The 18523-nt window shown below is 51.1% G+C and overlaps 1 protein-coding gene across 1 annotated transcript; it reads right to left on the bottom strand.

Moving 5' to 3' along the window:
* Positions 1 to 808: 808 nt before the first annotated feature.
* Positions 809 to 18114, bottom strand: ENH_00069070 (hypothetical protein, conserved; the record flags this gene model as incomplete). The annotated part of the gene is made up of 15 exons (XM_013577430.1): positions 809 to 3026; positions 3170 to 3366; positions 3607 to 5778; positions 5994 to 6330; positions 6549 to 6821; positions 6922 to 9905; positions 10243 to 11155; positions 11313 to 11563; positions 11667 to 15591; positions 15845 to 16252; positions 16422 to 16555; positions 16674 to 16894; positions 17093 to 17536; positions 17774 to 18051; positions 18083 to 18114. 15 exons carry the CDS (start codon positions 18112 to 18114, stop codon positions 809 to 811), a joined length of 14787 nt encoding a protein of 4928 aa, XP_013432884.1.
* Positions 18115 to 18523: the final 409 nt, after the last annotated feature.

The following is an 18523-nucleotide window of genomic DNA, read 5'->3' as shown; positions in this document are numbered from 1 at the left end:
GCCGTGGGCCCTTTTTGCGCGTACAGACATACGTGTGCGCATAAACCGACTTCTCTGGGTGAACTCATTATCTTTGCATGTGACGTTAAGCCGCATATGTATACAAGCAAGTTCACTTTCCTGTGCTGTGGTTTATGAATACATGTATCTGGATATATACACACATCGCTGCCCCGTAACGGGGCAGAAACTAACACAGTGCAGATGGATCCGGCTTTACTGCACGAGCCAAGATTACGATAGCGAGTCGGTCCCTACTACAAGGAGAGCCATATGGGTTGCCCTATGTTTCTGCACTAAGTTCGGGAATATATTGTCTCAGCAGCCTTGAGTTGCTGCAATAGGCTCGCTTTCGCTCGTATCTCCCATAGATAGCAGAGAGGGAGGGAGATTGCTGCCAGGATCGACAGAGCGAGCCTCCACAAAGCTTTTCTTCATCGTAAACGAACTCCGGGTCGCTGTGTGCTGACAGGCTGCATACGGTGTTGTCAGTTAAGACATGATGTCTGTAGCTAGTTGCAGAAGACAATAGGGTTTTCTTGGCTTTTCTTGGAGAGACTCAGGGAACGCAGGGTTGTCGCATACTCATGTGGCGGCTGCCTACAAATCCTGCACTGAAATTCTCACTGCTGCTCAAATATCCCGTATCAAAACTAGTGCCAGCCTAACAATGCAATATTTAAAGTCTCAGTCAAGCCCGCGGGCTTCACCTGAAACTGAAGCTGATATGAAACTGAAGCTGATAGCAGGGTGAGGGTTACGACTAAGCAGCTGTTTGCAAGCATGGGCTACGAACCAGCAGAGGGTTTCACTCTGCACGCCGCTTTCGTTTAACGTACCCTCGACGCCTGAAGATGGTCTCTCTCAGGCGTGTCTTTCTTTGGAGAACTTTGGCTTTGTTCCTTCGGCGCTTGCGCTGAGCATAGGCCTGCGGATTTTCTAGGAACTTTTGCTGTACCTTAAGCTTCCGCATCACTCGCTTTGAGGAGACGTTCTGCCGTGTGTTTGTTAACAGTATGCGGTATGTTTCCTGGTGTCCGGCGCTCCTTAGGAGCCGCTCCATCTTCCTCAGCAATGTCGATCCTCCCGTTGCAACTTCACCCAACTGCCTTAACGGATCTAACGAGCGAAGTGACTCCCAGACACTCTGGTTGTTCTTCGACAGATAGGCGCCTGCGGTTTTCTCTTTAGCACCCTCTTCCATGCTTTCCATTTCGACTTCTACCAGCTGCGCTAGCACTGAGTCCGCTACGAGTTCAGAGTGGAGCGTCGAACAGCGGTACGCCACATCGAAAACATGCCGCAGCACTTCGTGAACCACTTCGCCCTTTGCTGCTGCTAATTTTCCTGCGTTGGAGTCATCAGGGAGCTCGGCGAGGGGCAGCAGCTTAACCAGAGAGCCGAAGAAAGTCAGAATCCCTGCAACGCGCACTACTGTACCTTGCGGATTTTTTGCCTCCCGTAAGCTGTTACCACTGTAACCCAACCGACCCAAGTGTATGCGAAGCCAACGGCTGAGCCCAGATACAAGGAACACCAGAGGATGCAGTGTGCCTGCTTCGTGGCAGCGGTCTGCAACCATCTCTCCACTATTAGATTTGGATGTTTTCCAGGAACTGATCGGCACAGGAAACGATGGGACAGGCCGTCCTGCTGTAACAGACGTCTCCTTGTCATCCCGCGATGCTTCCAGTTGCATTTCATTTAATACCATTTCGTCAGTCTCGCCGGTATCCGCTTCCTCCAACTCTTGTTCACCGTCACTATCAGGTAGCGAGTTCTCTTTCTTTGATTCTCCCTTCAGTGTCTCGTGATCTTCGTGATCTGAGACGACGCCATGAGGGACAAGTGTCTCAAGTGCATTTTCCTTAACATCATTCCTTGTCTGTTCCTCATCACTTTCTCCCCGGGAGCAGGCAAGCTCTGTGCCGTTCGGAGAGCATGTGACCTTTGCTGCTGTATCTATGGTGCCGCAAACCGCTGATGGACACTCCAGTACTTGCTCAGGACACGCCTCTGCACTTCGGATGCGTTTGAGGGGTTCTGAGTCGGCCATTTGTACATGGTAATCTGAAAGAGCGTCAGAGCAATTTTGCCTATCCACTTCCTCCTCGCGTTTTGAAACACCTGTTTGAGTTCTCCGTGGTTTACTGTTGACCGGTATCAGTTCAGGGGAGCTGTAAGCAAGCTGGGCCCAACCCATGAGAGCAGCGATCGCAAAAGGCACAGCAGATGGGTGTCTCTCTAGCATGCTGTCTTTGCCAAAGTGCTTCGCTAATGCCAAGCCCAAATCCGTCAACGGATTAGTCTGATTTGCAGGACTGGGTCGCTCCGCGCACTGGCTGCTCCTCCCCAGTTTAAGGAAGGCAAGCAAAGGAACAACAGCACGACGCCAAGCTGCAAATGGCGTTTGCAGCAAGTACTGGCCTACACACCGCAGCGCCGCGCAGCGCACCCATGCGTTTTCATGCCGTAAGCACGTTCCAGCCAGCTCCTTCCAGAGCTGCGCTGCATGCAGCCCCGCAACAATTTGCTGCTGGGGCAGATTGGGTTGATGATCTTCGAGAGTGGCTTTAGAGCTCTTTGGTCGGTCGCTACTGTGTGGCACCCAAATGTCGAAGGTGGTTATGAATTCCTCTAATCCACGCCTCTCAAGAACCTTAGGGTCCCTCTCCACAGCATTATCTGCTCCTGCTGCAGTCAGTCTACGCAATCCCTCTGTGCCGGACTTCTGCCAGATCTGCGCAGCCTTCCCGAAAGCATTTTCCATTAAATGGAGACCACCAACTGCAAAAATTTGTTCAACCACTTGTATTATTTTGTATAGTAAACGCCAGTCTATCAAGGAATCTGGAGCATGAGTACCGTCTGCGGCTGTGTGGAACACAGCGCAAAGAAGCTGCAGCACTGCCGGCATGAAGTGAGCAAGGCATTTTCGACTTATACTTTTGCCAATATGTGGCACAAAGACGCTCAGGAACTCAAGAAGGGCCATCAAGTGCCGAATTCGGGAAAGCAAGAAAACCCTGAAAACAAGACAAAACAACTTCAATTCAAAAAGAACTATAGCGGCTCACAAAATGATGTCAGAACTTCTGAACGTGCGGACCCTTGGAATTGTTTAGAGAATCTATAGTTTGAATACGGTGGCACGACAGACGCAGCCTACCTAGATACAGTTTCGAGATAGACCTGGAGGTGTGACGTTGGATCATCCGCCACTTCAACTAGCTGCAGAATCTCCCTTACGACTTGCTGTAGTAGCTTGTGGGCAACTTGGTCCGTCTCGGTTGCCAGTGTTGAGCAGCATGTCAAAACCGCTACCTGCCCGTAGCGCTCCATAAAGAGCTCTGCAGGAAATCGTCGCTGAGAAAAAGCAACGAAAAGACAACGAAAGCAGCCATCCAGGGGTGAAGTCTCAAGTTTAATGCTGCTACGAACACTTCCCAGAAAAAGCTTCAGTACTTCAGCTGGCACCTGCCGTTTCGAAGTTGTGGTTCTGCAACTGTCTACAATACTTGAGCTGGCATCTGGCATTTCTAAGTTGTTCTGTAGATGCAGCTGTCCACCGTATATCTGTCAAAGCTTTCCGCCACTCTGGCTTACCACTACTTTCAGAAGGGCACCAATGGCTGCACGTCTGCCGTAGACGTCGGAGAACTTCTGTTGTTGAAGAAGAAAAAAAACTCGCCTTTGCTGGAGCTTAGGAGTCATAGGAAAATTGAGAAGGAACGAAACATAAACGTCCGCACAGATGTTTGACAGTTTCTGGCTGATACCTGATGAGGTCGCGTGCTGCACCATGACCCTTGCTACGCGATCAACACACTCGTATACAAGAGGCAACAACTCAACTGTTGCAGTTTTGACTTTCCCCGCCGAATTGTCTCCCCGCTCCGCAACTTCAGCGTCTCGCCGCCGCTTTTTCTGCGCATTTTTGCGAAGAGATTTTGTGTCCATTTCCCCCGCTGCCTGCCTTGACTCCTCCAAAGCCCGCCGAGCAGCCTCACCTGCAACGTCTTTGTAGTGCTGTAATACTACACGTTTGAAGAGGAAGAGGGCACAAAGCTGCAATTGACTATCCTCTAAAGAAGAAGAAATGTGGGCGAGAAGAGCTTCCTTGAGAAAAAATTGTCCAGCAGCCTGTACCTGCTCCTCAGTCACGACTGCGTCCACACTAAAGCTGACATCTGCATGAGGCGCTGCAGTAAGTGCCCATTCCCTGTGTGGCGGCTGATGCTCTTCGTGCAGCCGTCGCTGCTGCTGGTCTTGAGGCCTCCACGGCAGTATGCGGAGCTGCTCTCGCAAGAGGGACCTCAGTATGTCCCCACCAATATGTTGCGACGGGTTCAGCGCCGTGTCCATCCATTTAGAAGCCTGCGGCTGTAGCAGCAAGGTTGCCAGGAGCTTCGTGCAGATGGGAAGAAGCTCTGAACGAGCCGTATAATGATAATTTACTTGCACACCGCTCCCGCTACCGCAAGAATGAAAAATTCGCATCGTCAGGTAAGCTACCAGGGCACCACGGCTTTCAAGTCGAGGTAGGCGCAAGGAGATTAACTCTAACAAACAGCGGGCTCCCCATGAAACCAGCTTAGTCGATTTGCAGCTGAAACAACAAACTACCTTCACTGCAAGCTCATCGAGCTGCTCCATGCAAGAGCGCAGAGCGCGCGCATCAAAATTTTGTCCAACCAATGTGGCTGCCTTCGACTGTGTGACCTGCCCGGTCTGTTTTTCCCTCATATTTCGCAGTGGCATCTTCGCTGTCTTGAGTGATAAATGAAGAAGACGGAGGGCTGCTGTCCCCAGCAGAGAGGACTGTGTCGACAGCTCGAGGCCTACTGCTCCTTGAGGTCTACTACGAGTTGCTTGGGCGAGTGAGCGTCCTATGATCGCGCCAGGTTGTAAGCTCATGCTGCGTTCCTTACTATTCTTTAGCAACGATATTAGCAGCTTCCTGCTGCTCTGTGCAGCCAGGCCTTCCCACCTACCGTAGACTGGAGGGGAATCTGTCTGCTCAGCGGTGAAGCTTGTTTCTTCTTCTGTCTCTTCGCCTTTCCTTTCCGGGAATAGCAAAAGGCGCAGGGCTAGCAAATCCTCTTCATGAGAAGGCGATAAGGTTAGCGGCATCTGCTGCCCACCGTCTTGAGACTCGCACTGCATGGGTGCTGTGGGTGTCTCCACACAAGCCTGCGACTCCTTGGCGCTGTTGTTTCCTTTGCGCCTCTTTGCATGCCCTTTACGATTAAGCAGCAACAGTTGCTGCCTTGAGAGCAGATAGAGCGACTCGCCGAGTCCACGCTCGCTCTGTAAAATAGGATGCAGCAGCGGAAACTGCAGAGTGGCCACCGTGAGGATGAGGAGCTGCTTGGCTGTCCGCAGCTTTCGCTCTAAAGATATCTCCTTGTTACGGCTTAAGCCATATACGAAATGCAGCAGCAAGTCCTCAGTCCGATTAACATATTTGCTGGAAAAAGCCGCTGAACGACTCCATCCTTCACGTTTGCAAGAGACTCCGGTGAGTAGACCCAGCACGAAGGGAAGCAGCTGGTCTGTAAGGCACTTGATGCTGCTGCTCTGTGTTAGCAGTAGCAACATGGCAGGCCCTTTAAGCGTCTGGGCCTCTTCTACTTTAGCGTGTGTGCTAACGTCACTAATTTTCGCAATAGAAGATGCGGAAAGGCCGCCGACGTCATCTTCATCAACTTGCCTGGCGAATGCACGGCGGCCTTCTTCTTGATCAAGGCGGTCAGGATCTGCCACGCGGTTCACCTCCTGTATTGCAAACATATGCATACTAAACTACTGTTCATGGGAAAGGGGCTAAATACGCATAGATAGGAATCCAACGCATGCAACTTCAACAGCCATCCTTATATTTGCACTAGAAGCGGCCCTCATCCACTACAAGCGGCACGCATTCCTAAAACACACACATGCCAGGCCATATATCATCGCTTCTGCTGATTTGCAGTGAATACTAGACGTACTTCTGCAATGAGAGGCAGCAAAAGTGGGACTGCGGCCTCGAAGGGCTGGACGAATCGCGTTCCGTCAATGGTGGCTGCTTCCGCTGCTGCTTGCAGCACAGGAGTGCCTGACAGTGTAGGCTGCTGCTGTTGCAAGGCGCTAAGCATTGCATGAAGTGTATACAGCAATACAGGCCGTAGAAAGCTCTGTTGATCTGCCTCTGCGCTTCTCTCGCTTTTAGGACCCAGCATTCTCTGTATCTCCGTCACAAGGTATGTGAAGTAGGGAGCCCCTAGATCGACTGCTAGACGAGTCAAAGCCATGCGAGCCTCCCGGCGAGCACTACGTTCCCGTGACCTGCTCGCAAGTGACAGACAGATACGCAATATTAGGCTGATGCGCAAATTTGACGGCCCGCAGTAACTCTGTGCAGACAAGCTCTTATCACTAACAAAAGACGCATATGGAAAAAAACGTCTATGATACAAGAACATCCCATTCGCATTGCTGAAGTGGATATACGCTTATCTGCACATGTGATTCTCACTAGAATGAGATGCAACCGCTGCGCTTACCGTAGAGCGAAGGTAATTGTACGAACAAGTCGTGGTAGCTGCAAGTGAAATTCGGTTGGCGGTAGCATCCGCGCAAGGAGGGCGAGAACGGCAACAAGCTCTGTACGCACCACTGGATTTTCGTACTTCTTGCTCTCCTTGCCCTCGAGCACTTTCCCCGGCTCATCAGTAGATTCCTGCTTTGCAGCCACTCGCCTGACTTTGCTGCCAAAGGCAAGGGGATAAAGCATTGGGAGCAGCTCTTGCCGGATGCAGCTTTCCACCTTTTCCTTCCTAAACCAGAGAAGAAACAAAGAAACCGCAAGAAAATCTCACTATAAGCCGAAAAAAGCATCATGCAGGCGTGCAGTGGCAAGTAACAGCTAACTCTCACCTCATTTGGGCAGTCATCGAGGATGCGTTGATCTGATCCAACGTGCTGCCATCGTCAACTGTATCTTCGCTACTTCCCACTTCCTTTCGTCCCGTCCCACTCGGTACATCTGCTTCCGGCTGCTGGATTTGCTTTGTATCTTGAACCAAAGCTTCCATTTCTTTTGATCCACAGACACTTGCGAGACACTTGTTTGTATTTCCCTGTCTCTGTTCATCTGTGATTCGAGGTTGCGCTAGTGTCTGATGTACTGCGTCGGTAAGGCCAAAAGGAAACGCCTTGAGGGTAGCTGCAATCGCGCGATGTATAAATGCCTCGCGCTGAGGCGTCTTCCCTAGGTGTGTGACAAGTTGCCTCAATGTTTGTATGCAAATTTTCAGAGGCAGTTGAGTACAACACTTTGCCAGACAAGCCACTCCATGGTCGGCCATCTGCTGGCTAAACGCCTCGGTGCGGCCTTTGAAGTGTTGAGACGATGCCTTCGAGCCTTTTTGCTTTCCCACCTGGCCTCCAGCATCACTGTCTTGCAATATTGCCCATATGGCAAGGGGCACGCAAAAGTGCTTCAATGTATTAGGACATAGTTTCCCAGCCGATGCAGCCTTGGTGAGGAGCTGTATCCCTCTGGCCCTCCTGTGCTTTTGCATGTGCAACAAATCCACCAAAATGTCTCCACCGCCTTCGCGCTCTGAAGCTTGTTGCTCCCCTGCAAGAGCCTCAAGTTGAGCAGCCCTGGCGGCAGCAGTCGCAGCTCTACCCGTCTGTCCGCTGGCTACCAGCTGCTGCGCGAGTGCGGCCACTTCCTTGATGGCAGGAGTAAGCTGGGTTGCTGCGAGTAGTGGGTACAAGTCTAGATGCAGTCGCATATTTCTTTGTTTCTCGTCTGACTCTGAAATAAACAATGCAGATATCGACTCGTCATCATCTGCTACAGCAGCCTGAGGAGGGGGCAGCAAGGGACCTGCCGGCCCCAGCGTCCTCACAAGTGCATCAAATGCCCTCAGGGCCATCTGTTGACACTGTTCCTTCATACTACGTAAAAGCCGGTGAAGATGAGGAATGATGGACTTCATAATGTGCCGCTGCATCTCAACGGCAAATGCCCAATCAGACTCCGCAGCCCCTTGTGCCTCATTTTGGTGCTGAGACCCTGAAAATTGAACGACAGTTCGCCGCGTCGCTGCTGCAGACGCAGCTGCGCCAAGGGAAACCGCAGCCTTTCGGATGATAGCAAGCGCAACGTGCTGTAGCGTAATGTCGTCCGAGCACTCTGAAAGAAGATACAGTACGTGGCGAACCACCGGCTCGAATGCAGATGCGTGAAGGTTCAGTCGCCCCACATCACACGCTTGGCCTCCCCTTGCCTGCCCCCTTCCTATGCCATTGTCTTCCTGCAGACACTTTTCTCGCCGTGTTATTCTTGCCTCATTTTGTTTCACAGCATCTTCTGAAAGCTTCCTTATGTTCCCCTTTTCTTCACCACCAGCTATTTGTACATGAGCCTGTGAGTCGCTCGTCTGAGTCTCCGCTGCACTGTCCTTGGTGCCTTGTGCGAGGGCAGGGGGATCGAGGTGATTCTCTACCAATGCCAAGAGCACCGAAACCTGCATGTCGACGTCGGGTCGCTGCTCTTCTGGAGGGCTACGGCTTCCCGTTTTCAAAAAGTTTGCGCACACCATCACAAGCCCCACACAAATTCGCCATGCTGCTGCGAGTTCGCTGCTCCCCGCTAAAATAGCAGAAGCAGGCTCAATTCTGTCTACGAGAAGAGATGGCAGAGCATTATCCAAAAGGCATTTATTCAGAGGCCCTCCCGGTGCTAGCCAGGAAACCGGTGAAGCCTCAAGATTGCCTGTCCCCTCTGCATCCCAGCAAGCACTGATTTCCTTCAGTGCAAATCCTCGAACCTGCTCCGAGAGGAATTGCTCCTTCAGCACGCAGCCGCATGCAGCGAGCTCGGTCGCCAGCAAAAGCTTGGAGGCCTCAGCGCGGCACTGCAAATCTTCTGCAGCCTCTAGAAGACTGCAACACGACGCATACAGCCCACGAAGGAGCCTGCGCATTTCAGAAGACCTTTCATATGAGTCATTGCTAGATCCCAGCGTCCGCCGCCAACTAGCCAATGCAGGCAATAGTCCCTGTATTGCAACAAGCGTCAGCTGCTGGCGTGCTGCTGCCCCACCAGAACGCACTCGCAAAGGCAAGGAGAGAAGCAACAGACGAATCAGTTTTGCTGCCGTTGGGATAGAACCCGTCTCAGAATGATGAGCGAGCTCGTTCTGGGCTTTTGGTAGTTCCTTGAAAGAGTCCTTATCTGCACAAGCATATGCTGCAAGACGGGTCAGCAGCTGCAGCTCCTTGAAACCCACAAGCTGCGCTCTTTTTCTACGATGCAGGAACGCCTGAGCACTGTCATTGGCATCCGCTGCCTTTCCACCCTCAGAAGCACGATCTGCCAGAGTTGCTGAGTGTGCATCTCCACTTTTTGTCAGAATGCCTGCATCTCGTCGCGCGTTAAGTAGCAGCTCCATTGAGTGCAACAAAATGCCCATGTGTGGCAGCAGTATTTGAATGCCCCGTTGCTGCTGGAGCTCGTGCTGTCGCTTCATGGTCTCGTAGGCCTCTTCGAATCTCTTGAGAGATATAGCTTTGTCATTGTCTACAAATTCGTGTTTTGATTCCTGTTCATCTCCGTCACTTTCGTCGGACGAAGAAGATTCGTAGCTGTTGCGGTGGCGTCTCCTCTGGTTCACGTGCTTCATGGCGTTAATCTGCCGCAGAGAAAGCCGCAGCTCCTCTTCATGCTGCTCTTTCGTGCGACCTCCAAATGAGAGAAGCAAAGCTGTCTCAATAGCAGCTTCCAGCAAAGGAGTTGTACTTTGCCTGCTACGCTGCAAAAACTTCAGCAAAGATCCAGAACCTATGGCCCCTAAAAGAACCGGTAGAGCATTTGGAAGTACCTCCTCGTACAAAATGAAGAAATCCTGAAGCACCCACAGGCATTCATGGAGCGCAAGTGCAACACAAGGCCGGTTTCAGCCTCCAGGTGAGCTGCAGCCGCACTCAGCGGGACATGTTCCATGCAATCCCAGCCGTGTGAATCTTGCTCCAGTGCTGAAACCCTCACACAGACTTCGATGGAAAGCGTTGAATCATGCACAGCTCAATATAAATTCAGGATGCTGCCGCATTGTCATCCCTTCTGTCACTGTCATATTTTTCAAAACCAAGTATATATTCCTTCACCAATCACGTACGTATAGTTCAAGCGCCGGCGGATGCTGCATAGATTTGCTATCTAAAATAAATCTGGTGGCTTACTGCATTCGTTGCCCAAGAAGCGACAAATCGCACTATAGCAGGACAACTCCCACTCCTCTTGGGTTCCCCCAAATGGCCAGCTGCTCCTGTTTCGACCGCAGTAGAGAGCAGAAGCTGCAAGCTGGGGGCTGCGGGAGCCAACAGTACTTTCCAAGAGTCGATGAAGTCTGAAAAGGACGATATCAGCCAATGCAATGAATCAATCGCTATTCTGATGCAATGTTTCCTGTGGCGCACATTTACTGCAGCTGTCAGATCCTCCTGATCGTCCTCCGAATCTGATGCAACGTTCTGCACAACTTTTTCAGTCTTTTGCCTGATTGCTTTTGAGAGAATTTCTGTATCCTGTTCTTCGTCGGTGCCAGAATCAGCAGCGTCTTGCCCTGCTACCTCATGTAGCTCTTCGGATGTAAGGCACTCCCCCAATTTTGTGGGGACAAGCTGCTGCAAAATTGTTGCAAAGAGAAATACCAAGAACGGTGCTGCCGGTCTCAACGTATGTTGCTGCATCTGTACAAGGTGCTGCAAGGACTTCAGCAACCCATGTAACTGGGTAGAAGAGGAAGACCGAAAAAGTTGGCCTGAGAGCGTTATGTGCACTGGAGGCTCCTTCGAGATGCTGTCGTTCTCAGCAGCCGCACGGGATGCATCTCCTCGACACAAAACAGCTTTTTGGTACTGCCAGCGGATAAAAGCCGCTAGAAAGCGTTCTTTCTCCATGCCCTCCAAAGGCGCCACAGTCTGCGAGTCTTGAGCTAGCTCGTCCGAAGGGGCCGGCGCGACGCGTGGCGTAAGCTGTACCAGCCGCAAAGTCAGGACTGCCAGAACCATTGTTATTTCTGATTCTTCAAGACTGCTAAGCAAGCCAAAAATCCTGCGTCGATTTGCCAGTACAATTCCTGGGGACCTTCCCCTGAATAGCGCAAATCATATGCCCATCGAGGTTCAAGAAATAAATCGAAGCATCGCCGGGACTCAAAACTTTTAAGAGCAATATATACGAGAACCAGCAGAATACAAAATTCAAAGCAGCAGCTCATCCATGATCCTTCACGTGGCCACTATCTTACATTCTCGTTTGTATCTTGCTGATAAGTAAGCGAACGATTAGTGGAAGCATAAAACTACGGTGCTCGTTAAGTAGCACGACATTTTCTTTGGTTTCTGCGGAAGGTTGCAACAGGTGATGCTCCGCCTCTGCCTTTCCTAGGACAAGCCGCAATAGGCCCGACGGGGCTCCTCCCTTAGTTTTCAGGGCCTCTTCTAGCACTGGAAAATATGGCCTTACCACCTGCTGGAGCTCTCTACAGAGCATCAATGTCTGAACAATGAAACGAAAACGCCTTGAACACAATTTGGGCATATTAGTCGCAGCATCGCATTTTCCCAAGATCCCAGTAAGTCTTATCAATTCAAACACTTACCTGAAGGACAAGAGCTTGCAAGGAAGAGTCTTTCACACCGACGAGGCGCTGGGTGCAGCTCTCTAAAAATTGATACCAAAGCTCTTTGACCTCCTTGGCCCTGTCGTTCTTCTCCAAATGGTCTTCATAGGGAGCGCCAAGCAAGCGTTGACCAACACCCGGGGCGTGTATCTCCCCATGAGCCAAAATGGCTCGAAGCACATCCTGTGCTCGGGGGACTAAGCTAGCTGTGGAACGCAGCGAGATGCAACTGCACTGCCCCCAATACCCTTGTTTGTAGGAGCGAGCACTGCAAATCTCATTCGTGCCTACAGGAGCTTTGGCCTCTTGAAGCCCGCCGCAAGCAACTGCCCCGCCCTCACCATCAACGTCCTCTACATCCACGAAGCCTGTAGATGAAGAAGTAAGCTGGGCAGAAAGCTGCTGCCCGTAGATAAGGAGGAAACGGAGGGAATTCAGGGCGAAGTTGCGTCTCCATGCTGCTGCGGTAAGAGCACTAATTTCCCGTGATTTATTTGTTTCCTGCAGCATATCCTCATCCGTAGCGGCATGCTCCTGCTGCTGCTTTTTTGTCCGTGTAAATGCACTAGCACCCCAACGAGCGCCAAAGTGCTGCAAAATCCTCAGCAAGTGCGAATGCCTTTCTAGGGGTGCCGTTTCCTCACTGACGATTTCTTTTTCACTGGCTTTCCCCCAGGCTGTCTTCACACATTCTTCGCAGGTGCTGCAACTAGAATTCGCTGAGTTGTACGGCTCTGCAAGCATCGGACAGAAGCGGCATTCCTCTTTCTGCGCACCGTTCAGCTGCTCGAGAGCTCTATGCGTCTCCAACACGACGAGCCTCCACAAAAAAGTCAAAGCTTCATTCCGCTGTTGCTGCTCAGGGCAGAGAGTACTTTGGACTTTCGCGTCACGGGATGATCCCCCTAAATATCCATCGTATCTTTTAGCACATCCGGGAGCAGTAAAGTCATGGAAAGCCTCGATGCAACTAGTCACAGCTTCCACAACCTCCGGCCACACAGTTGCGAACTTGACCGATAGCCCTGCTAGCAGCACGCGGTACGCCACCTGGAGCAAGAGCACCAAGCCACTACAATCCGGACGTCCGTCTGTAGCCACCTTTGTCTCCTCCGCAGCTAGGGTTTCCTGAATCAGACAAATCTCCTTTGCAGAGGAGTGGATCAACTGGATCTTCTGACGTTCCGTCTCTATGTCCACTTGAAGCTTTTCCAGGAGCTCCAACTTCCGTAAGAGGCTGATTATGAGCAGGTTCGTTTTCTCGGAAGCAAATACAACGGAAGGTATTGGGCAACTGGTTGACGCAAATGCTTTCTGTCTTCCGCATGACAAAAGTAGAGTTGTGTCGCAGCTACAAATGAAGCGCAACGACCACAGACGAAGGCGACGTGACCCAGATGAGAGGTTCGGTAGCAATACCTTGATCGCCATTAGACACAAATCCTGCAAACAGTTCTTGTGCAAACGGCTCTTGTGCTGTTGAGCGCCTTTTATATTGGAAGAAATGCTACTGTTAATTAGCCTTAAGGCCAAGCAAAGGCTCTTGACAAACGCGGGGCTTGCTTGAGCCGCAGAATCTTGAACAGGACCCCTCTTAGAGCAGCGAGAAGTGGATGCCGAGGCGATGTGCGAAGACAACATAAAAGCAAGTACGCATTCTACCCAGCGCTCTTCAGGACTCCGATCACACATGGCAGTTTGGCACACTGACGCCTCCGTCCCCAAAGCAAAGCCTAAGTCTTGAAACAAAAGGTATCGGCGCGCTCCTTCAAATTCTGCTGCAGACAGCGATGTTTGGAATGAAGAGCCTTTGGGACCAATACAGCCGCAGGCCATGCCGATGCACTCACAGGTGCTGGTACTGCATACAGCAGCTGCCTTGCTGAGGCGCTCTGAGCATATCTCTATCAAGCAATCTGGAGGGCTCGGGCAACTGAGGTGGTCGTTACCATCTCCGCATTTCACGAGCTGCGGCAGCGCCAGGAAGGTAAGGAAACTGCGGCTGAATAAAAGAAGCAGACCATTGCGAGGCTTGTTCATTTCTTGTCCACCGTGGATGGCCTCAACCAGCAGACACAGGAGCCTCTGCTGTTGGTGCTGAAGTTGCACTGCGGCAGCTTGTGCTTCACTTGTTAGCTTTATGCGCACTGTAGGCTCCATCACCTCGAAACCCTGTTTACCGAAAATGACTTTTCGTAGCGCCCACAACCACTGAAGGCTCATAAGCGCACTAGCCAATCCCACTTCCAGCTCAGCGAAAGCCCCAGCCTTCTCCATTTCATCTCGAGCAGTATCAAGGCAATGTCTCAATGATTTCTCCACACGGTGCAATTCTGTACAAGTTCCCCTCAGGCAGCTCTCCAGGTAAAGCGGTAGTAAGAGTCGAATGAAGGAGGCAGTGTTGCTGGTTCCCACTAATATACCATCCCTTCCATAGGTCTTCAACAGAATCGCTAGTAAGTCACTGTATGCTGCCCATCTCCAGGAGGAGATATTGCCAAGCACGAGCTGCCTGTGCATTTTCTGCGCCGGAGAATTCCGCGACACTACCCAGCGAAAACTCTCACTTTCCCGAAATGAACTATCCGGTAATGCCATTGGCTGACTTGCAACAAATTCGACTGCCTGGCGCAGGCACAGAGATGAAAACCCAGCAACCGGGCTAGGCGCAAGAAGCAGTGTTCGCAAACTGCAGAGAAATACCTCCAACACTCGCTCAAGCAAAAAATACCTTCGCCATGCCATCTCCACTTCATTCGACTCAACCTTCCGCAATAGTTGCTGATGATAGCTCTGCACAGCTAACAAGGCATGCATTAGGTGCTGCAGCGGGTTGCCTTCTACAGAAACTGCTTTGGTGTAGCTGACAGCGACAGCTCTCCATGCAAAGACAATTAGTCGCAACAAGCAGCATGGAACAATAACAGCGACTGCCGCGGCCGCTGTCCAGTTCACATTTGAGAAGTCCCACAGGAGCGGCTGCAGCACTGGTGGAATCGCCGGCGACTGCTGCTGCACTGCGTCTTTTACATGGACGGCTGCAGGCGGTACCTTCGTGACTTCGTGGCCTCTAGACGGAGCCACACAAAATGGCAGAAGAGTACTAATCAATCTTTGAATGTAATCATCAAAGCTACCTGAACTTCTCTGCGCAGGTGCGAACCAGGAGGCAGCAGCATCAGCCATAGCGCAGGAGCCCACCAGGGGAGGAGGGGGGAGACAGCAACGGCTGCAAGGCATGTCTTCTGTTGATTTGCACGTAAACGGCTGATCGCTACCCAAGAAGTACCGAAACGACGTCAGTGGGAGTAGCGGGTAAAAGGTGAAAAACGGTGAGAATGAAGACAAAAACAGGCATTGCAATTCTTTCTCGTTAGCGTGCTGCGTCCTCCCCTCTTCACCCTGAGTATGCTGCTGGCCTCTCTTCAAAAGCATCGGATCGTTCAGCGCAGCATGCGTTGCTGCGGCAAACAGGCGAAGTGTTACTCTCTGTAGAGCCAATGCTGCCGGGCTCTCCGTTGATGATGCGTGTAGTCGTGCTTCATGGAGGTACCTCCGAACGCATTCAACATGCGCCATATACACCTGCCTGCCGCAGGCCTTGGAGCAGGTGAGGCTGCCGTTGCTGGAGTCACTATTGGCACGCAAAGTGCAAGAGCTGCTAGATTTGCTGCCAGCACGGCAACTGTTTTGATCTAGGGAGGAAGGAATCTCCAACTTCGGGGGCTCGTACGTTGCCCCAGAAACCGGAAGAGTGAAGCGCTCTCGTAAAAGAATATTAGCAACCAGAAAGCATGAAAGCCCCTCGAAATTATTTGTGAATGCCGTGTCCGATCCCCGAATACATTCAAAGAAAATGCGTGAGGCGGCGACAGAAAAAACCGGGAGCCACTGAGAGGGCACCCTGCAAGGCAACAGATCACATATCGTGACGAAAATCGAGACTGAACGCAATAGCATTTCGCAATAGCACACGCCCTTCAGGTCTTACACGCACAGGAAATGAAGGCGTACCATGGACGCCATTCTTCAATGGAATCCCTGCATGACAACTGCCAGCTTGGCAAGCCGGAAAGACCTTCATATTCACGTCTGACTTGAACTACTAGAGCGAAAATTCAGCTACACACTTGTGTTTCACGTTTTCGGCGGCTCACACTGGAAAGTAGTTAGTAATGGAGGCGACACAGTCATAGAAGGATTCTTCATCTCTTGCTGCCCTGCGAAGTACCGTCGCAACAACTTGAGCGGCCAACAGAGAGCTCGCTGAGACTTTGACATCGGTCGGCTCACGTTGCTGCTCGTAGCAGGAGTTTTTCCGTGGGCAGGCATTTCTCAGTCGCGCTGCCTTTATCCTGCGTTTGCGCGGGCGCTGTCGTTCGTCCTGTTTCTTGTTTCCTGAAGCAGAGTCAGTTGGCTGCTGGTGTTGCTGAGGGTGCTTCCCTTTATTTGTAATTGGCCTTTTGCGTTTCTGTGTTGTCCCGGGTGGAGGGCTGTGCAATAAAAGTGGCACCATGATCTCCAAGAAGTCCTCCATATTGGCAATTAGGTATTTGTGCAGATACCTGAAAAAAAACCGGATCAACAGACGAAATCGCATGCGCACAGAAACTAAGCATATGCACTTCCAGCAGTGTTGCACCAGTTTATCCATGTGGGGTCTAGATTCTACCGTCTCATGCCAAAATCTAGATCTTGACCCTGTGTACACGTTTGCTGTCACTGCTTATGCACCTTAGTATCTGCGTGAGGCACTGAAAGAGCTGCTGAACTCCTTCGGCATCGTTTTGGTCTTCCAAGTCGAAGATGAGGAGATGCAGCGCCCCTACGCAAACCTCCAGGTACACGAGGAATTCCTGACGCAAGTCCTGCAAACATGTGAGCAAAAGGCGGCGAGAAATGTCACCTGCTAAGGTGAAGGGGCAGACTGTGTAGGCGGAACGAAACGGTGAAGGTTACGAAAGAAGGCGTTAAGTGCAAGTTTACCTTCGCAAGTGCTGGTAGCAGCTGTAACACAACACTATAGGTGTCCTGACTTCTTAGATGGTCCAGCAAAATCTGCATGACCTCTTTCTGCTGGAGAATTAACAGTGGCAGCGACGTGGCAATGTCTTTTAGCTGCACTAGCAAGTGATGAGCAGGGCCTCGGGCCTCAACACCTTGCAAAATGTGTTCCACAAGGCGCGAGAAATCGCTCTCTTCTTGCTCTGTTCGCAAACGGACGGATACACATAAACTTTACCATCTTGACTCATATTACGCACGAATGCTCCGGAAGCGGATAGCAGGCTGACACTTGAGTGGAAAGACCTCTAAGCACCGCAGAAGGCAGCATCAGGATAAAGGACATAGAGTGGACGTTGGCGCCAAACATAAAATTTTAAGGCCACTTCATTCTTCCCTACCAATGCGTTTACGATGCTGCTCGACTTCATGTTCATCTGCTCCTTCCCTCAGTCGTTTCCATGTCCGTCGTTTTGCGGTTGTGGAAAGATCTATAACATCCAGGGTAGTCAGGTTTTGAGGTCCTGACTGTCCCTGTTGTAGCTGCACCTGCAGCTGTTGGCGAAAGGTTTGGAACACATACTTTCCACTTGATGCATCTCGTACCTTGCTGCCCCCGCCGCTACGGGGTTCAGCTGAGGTAGCAAAGGCAGAGACGGGAGAGTCTTTCTCGCTACTTGGGGCTCTCACAGTCTTACGCAGATCATTACCTGCGGAGCCAGACTTCTGCTCTCTAGACGATGACACAGGGGTAACGCTTCGCGGAGGCGAAGGTCCCTCATTATCCCTCGACAAGCTGGAACTACTGGGGGCCCCCATCTCCCCCGAGGGGCTGACGAGAGAATCTCATGCACCAAAGAATTCAAAGATTTGAATGAAGCGAAGTGAGACTGACGTGAAGAGACCGGAGCCAAAATTTCAAATATGATGGATACTACTAAGAACAGCTCCTGGGGGCCCCCCTGCTGTGTTGGCTGCGGCTCTACCGTGCAGGCCCAGTTCACTGTCTGCAATTAACTTTTTAGCTGCCACATAAGTTTAAATATATAAAAAGGAAATGATAGAAGCTACTAGAACTGTACGGGTTGGATCTTCAGTGATCTGTGGGGCCCCGGCCTTCTGTGGGGCAATCGAACGACTTGCTGATGAATTGTTTATCGCTGCACTTACAGCCACGCATTGGCGTGATTTTGTCCGACTCACTAGAACTGATTTTACTTCAAATCGGGGTCGGCATTGAGTTGCACCTTCGATCCCTGGTGTGGGCTGACGTGACTCTTTCCTTGTGCCTGTATACTGAGCCATTCCCAGTTTCGATTTCGTTCCCGTAAATACGCCTTCTAGGAGCATGCTGCTTAAGCTTAGTCAAATTGAACTTTTATACGTTCGACTTTCTCATCATATTATGTAGTTTCACGCTCATTGCCGCTCCATTACGAAATGTCCAGTGTGGCATCGCACTACAAACTGCACTTCCGCGACACAAAAAGCTCCATATGGCTTTCGAAATGTATCTTATGGCTAGAAAGAATTTCCGCGAGTTTTATTGTGGCATTTAAGGGTGGCTGTCTTGGCTAACACGTGGATGGGAAAATCCTCTCAGTGCATGTTTGTTGGAGAATGCACGATGCTTCTGTTTTACTTCGCGAAAAGGGATTTGAGCTCTACGGGGTACTGAATTTCGTCTCTTTGCATGAACCAGTTTTGAGCAGGCTTGCGTGCCTGCACGCTTCAGCGAAGTCCTGTTGATCCCATCCTGCAGAGAAGGCCACTGATATGCTTTACGGTGATGCTTGGGCGCCTGGAAAGTGCTTTAGTGCTAAAATTATTAC

The sequence above is a fragment of the Eimeria necatrix genome, genomic scaffold (assembly GCF_000499385.1).
Source record: "Eimeria necatrix Houghton genomic scaffold, Enh_scaff65, whole genome shotgun sequence".
In the NCBI taxonomy this organism is placed as follows: Eukaryota; Apicomplexa; class Conoidasida; order Eucoccidiorida; family Eimeriidae; genus Eimeria; species Eimeria necatrix.
Note: the sequence above shows the minus strand (reverse complement) of the source record. Positions and strands in the feature narration are given on the sequence as shown.